Genomic DNA, 15,298 nt, shown 5'->3' with positions numbered 1-15,298 from the left:
ACTCTTAGGTATAGACCCAAGAGAAGTTAAAACATAGGGTTGCACAAAAGCTTGTACATTAATGTTCACAGCATTCACAGCTTTGTTCACAAGAGCTAGACTGGAAACAACCCAAATGTCCATCAACTGATTAACAAACAAAATATGGTAAATCCATAAAATGGAATATTATCCAGCTACAAAAGGAATGAAGTACTGATTCATGCTATAACATGTCTTGAAAACATGCTAAAGAAGCAAAACGCACAAAAGACTACATAGCATATGATTCTGTTTATATGAAATATCCAGAATATGCAAATCTATAGACAGAAAGTAGATTAGTGGTTGCCAGGGGCTGGGCAGATGGGCAAATGGGAAGTGACTGCTAATGAATAGGTTTCTTTTGGGATGATGAAAATGTTCTTCAATTAGTGCAGACAGGTGCATAAACTTTTTTTTAATATACTAAAACCCACTGAATTGTACACCTATATATATATGCATATATGTGTGTGTGTGTGTATATATATATATATATATTTTTTTTTTTTTTTTTTGAGACAGAGTCTTGCCCGTCACCCAGGCTGGAGTGCAATGGCACGATCTTGGCTCAGGGCAACCTCCACCTCCAGGGTTCAAGCAATTCTCCTGCCTCAGCCTCCCGAGTAGCTGGGATTACAGGTGTCTGCCACCATGCCCAGTGAATTTTTATATTTTTAGTAGAGACGGGGTTTCACCATGTTGGTGAGGTTGGTCTCAAACTCTTGACCTCAGGTGATTCACCCTCCTCAGCCTCCCGAGTGCTGGGATTACACGTGTGAGCCACCGCGCCTGGCCACCCCTGTGTATTTTTTGAGACAGGGTCTTGCTCTGTTGTCCACGCTGGAAGTACAGTGGCATGATCATGGCTCACTGAAGCCTTGACCTCCCAGGCTTAAGCAATCCTCCCATCTCAGACTCCTGGAGTAGCTGAGACAAGATAAAAATCAGAGTTTAGTCCTCAGATGTACCATAACTTCCTTAATCATCCCTTTATTGATAGACATTTAGGGTGTTTACAATTATTTTGCTGCAAACTGCTGCAGCAGGCAACTTCATTTTCTTTTTTCTTTTTTTTTTTTTTTGAGACAGAGTTTCGCTTTTGTTGCCCAGACTCCAGGCTGGAGTGCAATGGCGTGATCTCAGCTCACTGCAACCTCCGCCTCCCAGGTTCAAACGATTCTCCTGCCTCAGCCTCCCAAGTAGCTGGGATTACAGGTATGCACCACCACACCAGGCTAATTTTTTTTTTTTTTTGTATTTAGTAGAGACGGGGTTTCACCATGTTGGTCAGGCTGCTCTCAAACTCCTGACCTCAGGTGATCCACCTGCCTCAGCCTTCCAAAGTGCTGGGATTACAGGCTCGAGCCACTGCGCCCGGCCTCATTTTCTTCTTTTGAACAATTCCCTCCTGATTAGGGGTGGGGTTACTGATCAGACATTTTGAACATCTTTCTGACTATTGACAATTTTACATCTCACAAGATCTGTTGTCCTTGGCCTTAGCCTCTGCAAAGCCAGACCCTAAGGGCTGGCCCCTCTGACATCTCCCCTCCTCCAGCTTTGCGGTCACCCTTTTCACCTGGGGCGTCTGCCTCAGTCCCCTGCCTCTCCTCTCCACAGCCCACTCCTTCTCCTGCCCACAGGGCTGCGGGCTTCCCCTCCCCAGGCAAGCTGGGGCCGTGTCGCAGCGCCTGGCCATCACGACTTTGCCGTTGCCAATGCAGTCTGGCTCGTTGGCATGCACTGTGCTTACCTTAGCCTCAGGGTGTCCTGCATAGGTCCCCAGGAAGATAAACCCTGGGTGATGTGTCATTTTCCCCTTTCCGTTTCTTCCCACGTCCTTCCCCCCAACCTCCCTGCGTAGGCAGCGCATCTAGTTGGCACTCCATAAATATCCGAAGTATTTACAAAATAACGTTGAAGTTCTGTGCTGTTTAGTTAGATCTCTTAAGGTTGATAATGTACAAGGCAATTTGCATCAGGAGCAGAGATAGGGCCCGGCAGATATAAATTAAAAATGCAATTGCACGCATTCATTCAACGAGAACTCACTGAGCAACTACTATGTGATCACTGCAGTGAATAAAAGACAAACAAACAAACAAACAAAAAACAAAAGAGCAAGAAGGTGGCCGGTTGCGGTGGCTCACCGCTGTAATCCCCAGCACTTTGGAAGGTCGAGAAAGGAGGATCGCTTGAGCCCACGAGTTCAAGACCAGACTGGGCAACATCATAGTGAGACCTCGTCTCTACAAAAATTAAAAAATTAGTCGGGGGTGGTGCGAGGTGGGAGGATCGCTTGAGCCCGGGAACCGTAGGCTGCAGTGAGCCGGGATCGCACAACTGCACCACAGCCTGGGCAGCAGAACGAGAAATAAATAAATAAATAAAAGCCAGAAAGTAAAAATAAAGTGTTAGATGGCGATTCGAGTTGAGGAGGAAATCAGGCAGGGGAAAAAAACTGAAAGCGAGGAGTGAGTGGCTGGCAAGGCTCCTTCGGAAGGTGGCAATAACAGTCATAGACCGGTCACATCAATTGGGTGTTTACTGCGGGCCAGTGTGTGCCACCAACCTCACACCCGAAAGCCACAAAGACTCACGCCACAACGCAACGAGGCAGGGGCTCCTCCTCCTCCCTTGGTGCAAGGAAAGAAGCGTAGGGAGCAGAGTTGGGATGCTAGTCAGTACCCCCCGGCACCTAGCCCTTGCCCCTCAGTCTGGCTTTCCCCACTCCCGCTCCGGCGGAGGCAAGGTTAACATTAGACGAGGCTGTGGCAACCGGAAAGAGCGCAGGCGCAGAGCGCGGAATGCGCCTGCGCAGAGCGCAGGGCGACGTGGCCAGCCGGGGCCCGGAAGTGGTCCCTGTAGAACCACTGTGGCACCGCTACTCCGTGCCGCGCCCGTCGAGCATTGCGTTGCTGCATTGCGCCCCACCGACTCCACTATGTTGAAGAAATTCGACAAGAAGGATGAGGAGTCAGGTGAGGGGGCCAGGCCTGGGTCTGAGGGAGGCCGGATCCCCACCCGCCGAGCCTTCCTTCTGGTTCTCTGTCCTGACCCGGAGGCTGAGGCCCAGTGAGGGGCAGGGGCTTGTGCCAGGGTCCACAGCTAGTCAGTGGCAGGCCTCGGAGAGCCCGAGCATGCTCGGCTGTCGCACTCTTGTAAGCTCGGACTGCAATTTTCTGGGTGACCTTGGGCGCGTCAAACACCTCCCCCCAGGCCTCAATTTACCCATCTGTCAAAGGAGGGGACCAGGCCGAATGTTCTCTTGTTACTTTCTTCGTGCAACCTCTTGGGATTCGCCGGGGCTACTTTGGTGCTGGCGAAACTGGGGTGTAACCTGCGGAGCCAGCGTCTTGTGACTGGGAACTTTGACCCCATCATTCATTTATTCAGCAAAGTATATTGAGCATTTACTGTATGCCAGACACTGTACGGTGTCCTGGATACTGCAACAGAGCAAGTGGGACACTCAGTGCCTGAGCTGGGAATATTAGAATGGTTGCACCCACGATGGAGGAGACAGACATCAACAGATAATCACACGTGTAATTATTTGCAAATGTGTCATCTGCTATGAAGGAACTAGTTACAACGAGATGGTGGTCCCTGGCACATAGGGACTTAGTTAATTACAAGTTATATAAATGAACACAAGACATGGCACCATGAGAAGCACAGGACTGTACCAGGGCTGCTGGGAGATTGTGGGTGGTTTGGGGTAGAGTGGAGCCCACCTGCTTGCAGGAGACTAGTAGGATCCCTAGACAGATTGTAGAGGCTTGATTGCCATTCCTGAGGAGTTTGAACTTTACTAGATTTACTAGGAAGGGACATCTTCCCTTTACCTGTGTCTGGGAGAGTTTTGAAGTTCGGAGTCACAACCTACCTTCTCCATTGTCCTTGACTGTAGGTGGAGGCTCCAACCCATTCCAGCACCTTGAGAAGAGTGCCGTACTCCAGGAGGCAAGTGACATTTGCTCCCCTCTAGCTTCCATCATAAATATTCACCACCAATGCAACTGAAATACCAACACATTCAAAGTGTTGTTTTAAAGAGCAACACGGGAGAAAACTTGTGCCTGGAAGACAGGAAAACTTTGTTCCTGGAGAGAGTTAGTTATGCTTACTTCTTTTTTTTTTTTTTTTTTTGAGATGGAATCTCGCTGTTGTCAGCCTGGGGTGGAGTGCAATGGCATGATCTTGGCTCGCTGCAACCTCCGCCTCCTGGGTTCCAGCAATTCTCCTGCCTCAGCCTCCCGAGTAGCTGAGATTACAAGTGCCCACCACCATGCCTGGCTAATTTTTGTATTTTTAGCACAGACGGGGTTTCAGCATGTTGGCCAGGCTGGTCTCGAACTCCTGACCTCAGGTGATCCACCCGCCTCGGCCTCCCAAAGTGCTGGGATTACGGGCGTGAGCCACTGTGTCCAGCCGCTTCTTTATTGTTGTCTTTCTCTGTTTCTGTTTCCAGTTAGCAGATGGTTGCTAAGTATCTGCTAGTCAATAGATTAGCACATCCCTAACTAATATTTACACGAGAGTCTAAGAATAATTAGTAGTTGATTAAAGAAAAACAAACCCTTTCCTTATGAAAATAAGCTTGTTGCATACCCAGAAAGCCCTATTTAGACAAGTCAATTTACCCTGAGACTTCTCAGACATTGAATATACTTGAAGGGAAATGAACTAGGCTAGAAGGTAACATCTTTGGTCACTTCTTCTTAGGCCCGTGTATTTAATGAAACTCCCATCAACCCTCGGAAATGTGCTCACATCCTCACCAAGATTCTTTATCTCATAAACCAGGTAACAGGGTGAAGCTTGCGGGTAGGGAGAATGGTGCTGGGGGATTGGAGGGAAGTGGACAAATCATGATCACTCTTAGGCTGTTGGACAGCCTCTGTGTGGCTGTAGACAACAGCTCAGCTCTGGGTCCCCTCAGCATCCAAGTCTCATATGTTGCCTTTGAGCCTCTTTAGGGTCTGGGGATCTGGTTTGGGCTGATCCTGCAGGAATTACTGTCTGACTCTCTGTCCGAAGCTGAGACTTCTTTCTTGATTAACACAGGGGGAGCACCTGGGGACCACGGAAGCGACCGAGGCCTTCTTTGCCATGACCAAGCTCTTTCAGTCCAATGATGTAAGTGCCTTGACCCAGCTTTCCTTGAGAGGTGGCAGCTGTAACAATGTGGTGGGAGGGCCAAAGAGAGCTGGCCCCACCAGTCAGTGTGGGCTGCCTTTGTGGAGATAGGAGGTATCTTCTCCCAACCCTGGCCCTTGGTGAGCCCAGGCTGATAGGGCTTTTCCCACCTATCTCCCAGCCCACACTCCGTCGGATGTGCTACTTGACCATCAAGGAGATGTCTTGCATTGCAGAGGATGTCATCATTGTCACCAGCAGGCAAGTCATGGGGTTGTGGGTGGCTCTTCTGATGGGTTCCATTGACAGACCATTTTTTTCTTGTGTGTACCAGACAGTGAGACTTGGTTGCATATTGCCAGCTGCCCACCCCATGGCAGCTTCCCCTTGACTGCTGCCCACCCCGTGGCAGCCTCCAGGTGTGCTGTTTCTATTTTAATTCTCTGGCCTTGACTTGGACACAAATCCTTCCTTTTCTTGATTTCTCTTAGTCAAGCAAACCAGCTTAGAACTTTCCCAAGTATACTTTGGGAAAGTATATTCAGTATACTTTCTTGAGTATAAAGAGAGAACACAAGAAAAATAAACAGAGAGTACAAGTGGTATACTGCTTACTCAGTGACTGGTGTCTGCTTTAAGCTAAGTGATTCAGGGACAGATGTGACTAAAGTGTAATCACTGCCCTTAAGAACTGGGTCTCAGTTCTCTTATTTCTTCCTGCCACAGTTTAAGGTTGGGGGGTCATACATTGATTTGTAGGTTCAGTTAGAAAATATTGTCTGTCAGTCCCTGTGTGTAGCTCTGGGGATGTAGCAGCAAAAAAGATAGACATGGCTTCTGTAGCCCCAGAATTTACAGAGAAATAACCAGGCATCAGGCCATTAAGGTAGGGTGTAATATAGTTGATCACGGAAGTATTATGGGCTATGAGAGCAGACCAGGAGAGCAGACCAGAAGAGCATCCAGCTTGATTTGAATTAGGAAAGTCCTCCCAGAGGAATGATCCAAGTGGAGTCCTGGAGGATGAGTAAGAAATAGTAGGACAGGCCAGGCACAGTGGCTCATGCCTGTAATCCCAGCACTGTATCCACAGTGTAATCCACAGTGTAATGGGCGGATCACCTGAGGTCAGGAGTTTGAGACCATCCTGGCCAACATGGTGAAACCTCGTCTCTACTAAAAATACAAAAATTAGCCAGGTGTGGTGGCGCGCACCTATAATCCCAGCTACTGGGGAGGCTGAGGCAGGAGAATTGCTTGAACTGGGGAGGTGGAGGTTGCAGTGAGCTGAGATCATGCCACTACACTCCAGCCTGGGTGAGACTCCGTCTCAAAAAAAAAAAAAAAAAAGCCAGGCATGATGGCTCACGCCTGTAATCCCAGCAGTATGGTAGGCCAAGGCGAGTGGATCACAGGGTCAGGAGTTCAAGACCAGCCTGGCCAACAATAGTGAAACCCCATCTCTACTAAAAATACAAAAATTAGCCAGGTGTGGTGGCATGTGCCTGTAGTCCCAGCTACTGGGGAGGCTGAGGCAGTAGAGCCTGAGCCTGGGAGGTAGAGGTTGCAATGAGCCAAGACCGCACCCCATTGCACTCCAGCCTGGGCGATAAAGCGAGACTCTGTCTCAAAATAAATAAATAAATAAAAAGAGTAGGACAGAGTGGAGGTGAGGGGTGAGGAGTGCTGCAGGCTGAGGAAACAGCACATGCAAAGGGTGGAGAGGAGTGAGCATAGCCAGTTAGGGAAGTTCAAGGAGTTATATTCAGGTCACTGGCAGTAGGAAGCTATGGAAACTTTTTAGCAAAAGCAGGGGGATGACCTGTTTGGTTTTGAGTCTTATGAAACTCCCTCCAGCAGCTGTGTGGAGTTAGACTTGGAGGAGCAAGGATAGAGGGAGAACACTGGTTAGGAGGCTCGTCTAGTTATCTGGGCAAGGGTGGTGATGGGAGCTGGAGAGGAATAAACAGGCCCAGGCTCTCTGCATGCTGACAATGCCTTCTTCCCTGCAGCCTAACAAAAGACATGACTGGGAAAGAAGACAACTACCGGGGCCCGGCCGTGCGAGCCCTCTGCCAGATCACCGATGTGAGTCGTGCCAGTTCCTCCCTGCTTCCTGGCCTCTTGATTGAGGCCTCAGCATCATCTTTTGCATGCTTTGGGGTGTCCGCTATCTCACTGAGCCAGGTGATATGGGGTGGAGGCGGTGTGCAGGAGCACATGAGAAACGCTTACTTCCTCCTCATACTCCTTTCTGCCCCCATTCCTGCACTCCTGAGAGCTGCCAAGGACTGACTGGATCTCCTTCCACCCTGCTCCTTTTGCCCACAGAGCACCATGCTGCAGGCTATTGAGCGCTACATGAAACAAGCCATTGTGGACAAGGTGCCCAGTGTCTCCAGCTCTGCCCTCGTGTCTTCCTTGGTGTGTAGCTGCTGCTGGAGCCCTGCTGGGGGTGGGGTAGAAAATTGAAGAAAATTTCAGAGTCACATTCCAGTAGGGAAAAAGAAAGTTGTTTCTTTCTTTTTTTTTTTTTTTTGATTGAGACAGAGTCTCACTCTGTCACCCAGGCTGGAGTGCAGTGCCACGATCTCAGCTCACTGCAACCTCTGCTGCCGGGGTTCAAGTGATTCTCCTGCCTCAGCCTCTCGAGTAGCTGGGATTACAGGCGCCTGCCACTGTGCCCAGCTAATTTTTGTGTTTTTAGTAGAGACAGGGTTTCATCATCTTGGCCAGGCTGGTCTTGAACTATGGACCTCATGATCTACCCGCCTCGGCCTCCCAAAGTGTTGGGATTGCAGGCGTGAGCCACTGCGTGTGGCCTCTCTTTCTTTTTTTTTTTTTTTTTTTGAGACAGAGTCTCACTCTGTTGCCCAGGCTAGAGTGCAATGGCTCGATCTCAGCTCACTGCAACCTCTGCCTCCCTGGCTCAAGCAATTCACATGCCTCAGCCACCTGAGTAGCTGGGATTGCAGGTGTTCACCACCACGTCCGACTAATATTTGTATTTTTGGTAGAGATGTAGTTTCACCATGTTGGCCAGGCTGGTCTTGATCTCCTGACCTCAAGTGATCCACCCACCTCGGCCTCCCAAAGTGCTGGGATTACAAAGCGTGAGCCACCACACCCGGCCAAAATAAAGTATTTCTGTATCTGTAAGCCTGAGAGTCCCACCCTTCTCAGTGAAGAGAGCCATGGAACTCTGGGGTGATTGAAGAGGGTCGTGGGTGGATGGTGTTGACCCATGCCTTGGGCAGGGACAGTGAGAGTGGGAGCATCCTGAGTTTGTCCATGGTCTCTGAGGACCAGGATAGTGGCGAGCCCCTGAGCTGTGTCTGAGGGAAGACCAGAACTGGGCCCAGAATGTGTGATGGGGATACTTCCTACCTGCGCCTTAATGTGTCCTGTTGCCCACAGCACCTGCTGAAGTGCAGCTTTGACGTGGTCAAGCGCTGGGTGAATGAGGCTCAGGAGGCAGCATCCAGTGATAACATCATGGTCCAGGTGAGATGTGAGCAAGGGAGTGATATTTAAAACACTCAGGCAGGTGGTAAGGCACTGGCCATTTGGCATGGACACTTGCCACCGAGATCCTTGTGACCCCTGTCCATAGCAGGCTTTAATCCTTTCGTCATTGGATCATGGGAAGAATTAGGAGGTCCTGGGTTAGAGAATCCGGGGTACCACCTGGAGGGCTTGGGTTACAGACTGCTTACCAGCTGGTGCTGAAATATTCAAGTATTTTGATAACCAGCTGAGTATTATTTTGGAGCATATGATGTGGCAAACTTGGCCAAGGCAGGCAGAGGGCCGCCTAAATTTAGGCCTCTGCCAACCTGGCTTTGTTATGATGTGTGGAATTATCTTGATGAGGCTTTCATCTACTTTACTCTTTCTCAATGACCTAGGACAGGCATTCCTTTTATCTCTCTGGGTCTTGGTTTCCTTGTCTGTAAAATACGAATGAAGGTTACTGCCTCACAAAGCAGCAAGGTTAAGCCGAGATCATGCATGTAACATGTGACCCATCTGGGGCCTGCCTGTCGGTGCTCCCTGTGTGTTTATGTATTCCTTTTATCTCTCATCTGTCTTCTCATCCTTTGCATGATTCTTGTCTTCAGGGCCAGCTGTGGCCCCTCAAAACGCTTATGAGGGCCAGATAAGCTTCCCACATAGAAGGCATCCACAGCTGCCATATCTTTGCCCCCAAATGTCGCTCCTTTAGGAAACAAAAAAGAGTATCGAGGACAGGAAATAACTATGAGACCTCACATCTTTAGAAAGGGAGTCCCTGGGCTTCTGGCCCTCCAGGCCTGGCTTTGTCAGTACCAGCCAGGAGTCTTTGGGCAAGTCAGCAAAGATTAAACTGTCTACCTTCAGGGTTATTGTGGGTAATGCAAAATTTCATGGCTAAGGTGTCCCACACAGTGACTTACAAAACACGACCATGCTCAGGGTCTGGCTCCCACCTTCTCTCTCTAATTGTCTGATTGAAAGCACCAGGTCTCCCACATTGCTTTCATCTTTGTGCTGTTTGTTGTCCCTTTCCATATCTGTATTTATGCTGCCTGTTAGGGCTCTTGCCAAAGCAGGGGTGGGAACAAGAACCACAGATATACTTCTGTGGTTTGTGAAGCATTGTGTGGAGGGCTGTGTACACAGAGTACCTGGGGCAGTTGTCACAGCCACTCTGTGTGGTAGCTGCTACTGTGCCCATCTTAGAAATGAGAAGGCTGAAGGACCCGCCCAGGGCCACACAGCCAGTATACCCAAAAGTCATACATTTGTACTCTGTTGCTGTCTCCTGTCCTATAGTACCACGCACTAGGGCTCCTGTACCATGTGCGTAAGAATGACCGCCTAGCCGTCAATAAGATGATCAGCAAGGTCACACGGCACGGCCTTAAGTCTCCCTTTGCCTACTGCATGATGATCCGGGTGGCCAGCAAGCAGCTGGAAGAGGAGGATGGCAGGTAACGGCTCTCATCTCTCACCAGCTAGATGATACCTCACTCATCCTACCATGCTGGGCCACCCCCAACGTTTTCTTCCCGCCCTATGTTCTTTTGTAGCCGTGACAGCCCACTGTTTGACTTCATCGAGAGCTGCTTGCGCAACAAGCACGAGATGGTGGTGTATGAAGCCGCCTCGGCCATCGTCAATCTGCCAGGCTGCAGTGCCAAAGAGCTGGCCCCAGCTGTGTCAGGTTACTGGGCATCCCTTCACCCAGCCTCACATGTTTATGCTTGCCAGGAACTAAGCCTGGGTCGGGGCTGGGAGAAAGAAAGAAAATGCTCTCAAATAGGCCACACACTGGTGTTAAGGAGTCTGTACCTAGGAAGCACCTGCCCCAGACACTATGCTGAGTCCCCACTTGTATCACGTTTTGGGGTGGGCTGCTGTTAGTTCCATCTGACCACTGAAGAGGCTGAGGTAAGGCTTAGGTCCACTCTGGAGCCAGTCAGGTTGGCTGGCCACAGGAGGAGGCCTGGTGGAGGAACCCAGGATCTATGAAACTGGTGCATGTGAACTGGGGCTGCACTTTTCCAGGTGAAGGAGAGAACAGTATAGAGGGTCATTCTGAGCCTCCAGCTCCAGCACTGGAGCAGGGCAGCCTGGGTTAGAGCCCTGGCTCTGCCCCTTACCAACTGGGCAAGCCTGGCAAGGCCACCCATCCTCTCCATGCCTTCCTTTTCTTTTCTCAGATGTGGATGATAGATCATGCCTATTACATAGGGTTATATAGCCAGAAAATGTGTGATCTAGACAAATTGCTTAGAAGGCAACATGTTTGTTGTTTGCTGTTTGCTGTTTTTTGTTTTTGCTTTTTGAGATGGAGTCTCACTATGTCGCCCAGGGTGGAGTGCAGTGGCGCGATCTCACCTCACTGCAACCTCTGCCTCCCAGGTTCAAGCAATTCTCCTGCCTCAGCCTCCCGAGTAGCTGGGACTACAGGCGCCCGCCTCCATGCCTGGCTAATTTTTGTATTTTTAGTAGAGATGGGGTTTCACCATATTGGCCAGGCTGTTCTCGAACTCCTGACCTCATGATCCACCCGCCTCGGCCTCCCAAAGTGCTGGGATTAGAGGCGTAAGCCACTGCGCCCAGCCATTGTTTGCTGTTATTAGGGGGAATCCAGCAGCGTTGAGTCCTGGAGTCTTTGGTGTCTCCTCTGTGCAGAGCCCTGCTCTAGGTGTGGGAATCCCCCTGTCAGGGAGGAGAAAGCCTATGAAGAGGTGCAAAGTGGTTGGTACTGGAAAGTGGGTATGTTGCGAGGCTAGAAAAGGAGAGGCGCTCAGGGTGAGAAACCTGAATTCAAAGTGGAAGAGAAGAGGGGAGTGTTTTAAACAGGCCCATGGAAAGCAAAGATGTTGTGGCAGGAGAGTTAGATTTGCAGGTTTTGAGAAATGATTGGGCCTCCTGTTTTTCTATTATTCTCTACTATAACAGTGTAAACTTGGTCAGGCAAACAGATGGAGTTCATGTTTGGAGAGAGAGAAGTCTCCCTTCCTCCTTAGAAATGAAGAAAGAATGAACTGCTGGGCACGGTGGCTCACGCCTGTAATCCCAGCACTTTGGGAGGCCAAGGCAGGGGGATCACCAGGTCAGGAGTCCGAGGCCAGCCTGACCAACATGGTGAAACCCCATCTCTACTAAAAATACAAAAGTTAGCTGGGTGTGGTGGCGTGCATCTGTAATCGCAGCTACTCAGGAGGCTGAGGCAAGAGAATCACTTGAACCTGGGAGGCGGAGGTTGCAGTGAGCCAAGATCGCACCACTGCCCTCCAGCCTGGGCGACAGAGGGAGACTATCTCAAAAAAAAAAAAAAAGAAAGAAATGAAAAAAGAACTAATGAATTCACTCACTGATTTGGGTATTCATTCAGTCTTATTATATCCCCCATATTTCCAGAATAATGAAAGATGTAAATAAAGTAGGGTCTTCAAAATAGCATTAAGAAAAAATTTTTTTTGACTATTAGAGAATAAAAGCCAAGTTATGAAGAAAGGAACATAGATATTCCAGAAAACAGTAGTCATCTTTGCTCCTATGATTGAGTGCCAAATTTAGCTCTGAGCTTCCTGGCAGCCAGGGCAAGGGAGGGATATGGTACCCGAATGGCTCTCATCTAGTTAAAGGAAATAAACCATTTGTTTAAGAGAGGACTTTGTTCTTCAGCACTTAGTGCCGAGGTGGAAGTTCTGTTGGATCCTGTAGACACAATAGGAGAGAGGAGTGGAATATTACTTCACAGAGGTTAAGGGCTCAGGCTGCAGGTGCAGGCAGTCTTGGAATTTAATCTTGGTTCTGCCAGTTACTGGCTGCCAACCTAAAGTTTGTTTGCTTTTCCCTTTGTGCCTCAGTCTCCTTATCTGTAAAGTGGGCTAGTGGTGGCTGCAAGCTATAGCAGTGAGGCATGTCTACTGTATAGCACAGCACCTGGCACACAGCAGATGCCCAGTGAATAACAGCCCTCACTGGAACCCCTGGGTGCTCACAGACATTATGGCCTCTGTCCATGGCTCAGGTGCACAGGGTGAGGGGAGCTCTCTGTCTTGGGTTGGGATGGGGGTGTCAGCAGGGAAATGAGCTGAGCAGAGGGTTTGAGTCAGAACAGCAGACCCCGGTTTTCCCAGCTGCCCAGCAGTAAAGGCAACCTGACATGTGGCATCCATCTCCCCACAGTGCTCCAGCTTTTCTGCAGCTCACCCAAGGCTGCTCTCCGCTATGCTGCTGTTCGTACCCTCAATAAGGTAAGAGTCCAGGTTGGGGGTTGGAGGAAGCTGTCTGATCCAATTGGAGGTGTGTCCTAGCCTCTGACCTGGCTGGGAAGGATAATAGCCCTGGTCACAGTTACTTTCTTCTGGATGGTGAGATGATCTCATCCAAAGGACTTCTGACTGGGCCAAACCATCAAATGTAGTGACAGCATTGGGGTCCTGCCCTCTCTGTCACTGTCCTCCCAAAACAGGTTGCCATGAAGCATCCGTCAGCTGTGACAGCTTGTAATCTGGATCTGGAGAACCTGGTCACAGATTCAAACCGCAGCATTGCCACGCTGGCCATCACCACCCTCCTTAAGACGGGCAGCGAGAGCAGCATCGACCGCCTCATGAAGCAGATCTCCTCCTTCATGTCAGAGATCTCGGATGAATTCAAGGTACCTGCTACCCCCAGGACACCCACGGCCCCCAGAGGAAGGAGCTCTGTCCCTGCTCTCTGTGGCCACAGCCTTCCTGCCAGGACTGACCTAAGGGGCTGGTCAGCCTTGAGGACTCGGAGGAGGCCAGCACGTTGCTCTGCAGAGGCTTGGCCTTCAGAGAAATGTGCGTAGTCCTGCCTCCAGGCCTCCATCCATATCGTCCCCTTGTATTGAAAGAACAGTAGTTTCCAGGCCAGTTAAGGGTTCATTGATTTGTTGTCCAAGTATTTCTTGAGCACTTGCTGTCTGCTATGTAGAGTGACAAGAGGGGAACATAGCAGTGAACAAGGCAGGTGTCTGCCCTCCTGGAGCTTCCTTTCTAGGGATGGGAGAGGAACAGTAAACAGGTAAAGAAAGGAGTAGACGAGATCATCTCAGGCATGGGTACTGCAGTCAAGAGTGTAGAAATACAGCAGGGATGATCCTAGGAAGAGCACGGTCTGGGAAGGCCGTTCTGGAGGGTGACGTTTGAGCTCAAACCTGAATCGGTGCAAAGAACCAGGAGGAAAGGCAGGAGCAAATCAAGGAGAGAGAAGGCCAGTGGGTGGAAGAGCTGTGGGGCCAGTGCAGGTGACAAAGTCAGAATAGACAGGGCTCAATCATGTAAGGCCCATGGTCAGGTAAAGAGTTTTAATTGCAAGGAAGACATTGGAGAGGTGTTCTTTTGGGGCAGGAGGAAGGATGTGAATATTTTTTGAGCTTATATTTTGAAATAATTCATAGGAAGTTACAAAGAAATATACTGAGAGGTCCTATGCACCCCACCATCAACACTGTCCTACAGTGCCAGCATCCTACACTAGCACAGGACAATGTCAACCAGGAAAGTGACACTGGCACGACCCATAGAGCTCATTCAGATTTCACCAGCAACACAGGCAACTCCTGTGTGTATATATGTGAAGTTCTATGCAAGCTGTCACGTGGAGTCTTTCAAAATTGCCACCACAGTGAAGACACTCAACTATCCATCTCCACAAGACTCTCATGTTACCTCTTCATAGCCACGCCCATTCCTGTCTATCCCTAACCCCTGGCAGCCATTAATTTGTTCTCAATTTCTGTAATTCTGTTATTTCACAATTGTTAATTGATAGAACAATGAAGTATGTCACTGGAGAGTTTTAATCAGAGCAAACAATAATATGAATAATATATTGTGGATTATGCAAAGTAGGCAGCAGTCTACTCTGCCTGTGGGTTGCAAGAATGCTTTGCAGGCTGAAATGACACAGTGAGATTTGCATATTAGATCCTTCTGGGGCTGGGCATGGTGGCTCATGTTTGTAATCTCAGTGCTTTGGGAGGCCAAGGAGGGAGGATCACTTGAGGCCTGAATTTTGAGACCAGTCTTGGCAACGTAGCAAGACCTCATCTCTACAAATTTTTTTTTTTTTTTTTGATTCAGAGTCTCGCTCTGTTGCCCAGGCTGGAGTGCAGTGGTGTGACCTCAGCTCACTGCAAGCTCCGCCTCCCGGGTTCACGCCATTCTCCTGCCTCAGCCTCCTGAGTAGCTGAGACTACAGGCGCCTGCCACCATACCCAGCTAATTTTTTGTATTTTTTAGTAGAGACGGGGTTTCACCATGTTAGCCAGGATGGTCTCGATCTCCTGACCTCATGATCAACCCGCATTAGCCTCCCAAAGTGCTGGGATTACAGACGTGAGCCACCGCACTCGGCCTACAAAAAATTTTTTAAAAAATTAACCATGTGTGGTGATGTGCACCTGTAGTCCCAGCTACTCGGGAGGCTGAGGTGTGAGGATCACTTGAACCCAGGAGTTCGAGGCTGCAGTGAGCCATGATCATGCCACTGCACTCCAGCCTGGGTGACAGAGTGAGACCTTGTCTCAAAAAAAAAAAAATATATTGGCTGGGCGCGGTGGCTTATGCCTGTAATCACAGCACTTTGGGAGGCTGAGGTCGGC

General features: G+C 49.5%; 1 protein-coding gene across 2 annotated transcripts in view; it reads left to right on the top strand.

The window, feature by feature from the left end:
- The first annotated feature begins 2,825 nt into the window (after nucleotides 1–2,825).
- COPG1 (COPI coat complex subunit gamma 1) overlaps nucleotides 2,826–15,298 on the top strand; it is a 27,743-nt gene continuing 15,270 nt past the window's right edge. The window contains exons 1-12 of one of the 2 annotated variants that reach the window (XM_009238412.4): nucleotides 2,826–3,005; nucleotides 3,938–3,990; nucleotides 4,753–4,833; nucleotides 5,095–5,166; nucleotides 5,348–5,427; nucleotides 7,179–7,254; nucleotides 7,498–7,590; nucleotides 8,584–8,670; nucleotides 9,982–10,139; nucleotides 10,239–10,372; nucleotides 12,853–12,920; nucleotides 13,139–13,327. In XM_009238412.4, coding sequence (XP_009236687.1) covers nucleotides 2,969–3,005; nucleotides 3,938–3,990; nucleotides 4,753–4,833; nucleotides 5,095–5,166; nucleotides 5,348–5,427; nucleotides 7,179–7,254; nucleotides 7,498–7,590; nucleotides 8,584–8,670; nucleotides 9,982–10,139; nucleotides 10,239–10,372; nucleotides 12,853–12,920; nucleotides 13,139–13,327 — 1,128 coding nt within the window. In that variant the 5' untranslated portion in view covers nucleotides 2,826–2,968. 2 annotated transcript variants of the gene reach the window in all.

This window comes from Pongo abelii, chromosome 2, assembly GCF_028885655.2.
Source record: "Pongo abelii isolate AG06213 chromosome 2, NHGRI_mPonAbe1-v2.0_pri, whole genome shotgun sequence".
NCBI classification, from domain to species: Eukaryota; Metazoa; Chordata; class Mammalia; order Primates; family Hominidae; genus Pongo; species Pongo abelii.
The sequence above is the reverse complement of the archived record's forward strand: the minus strand, read 5'-3'. Positions and strand labels throughout refer to the sequence as shown.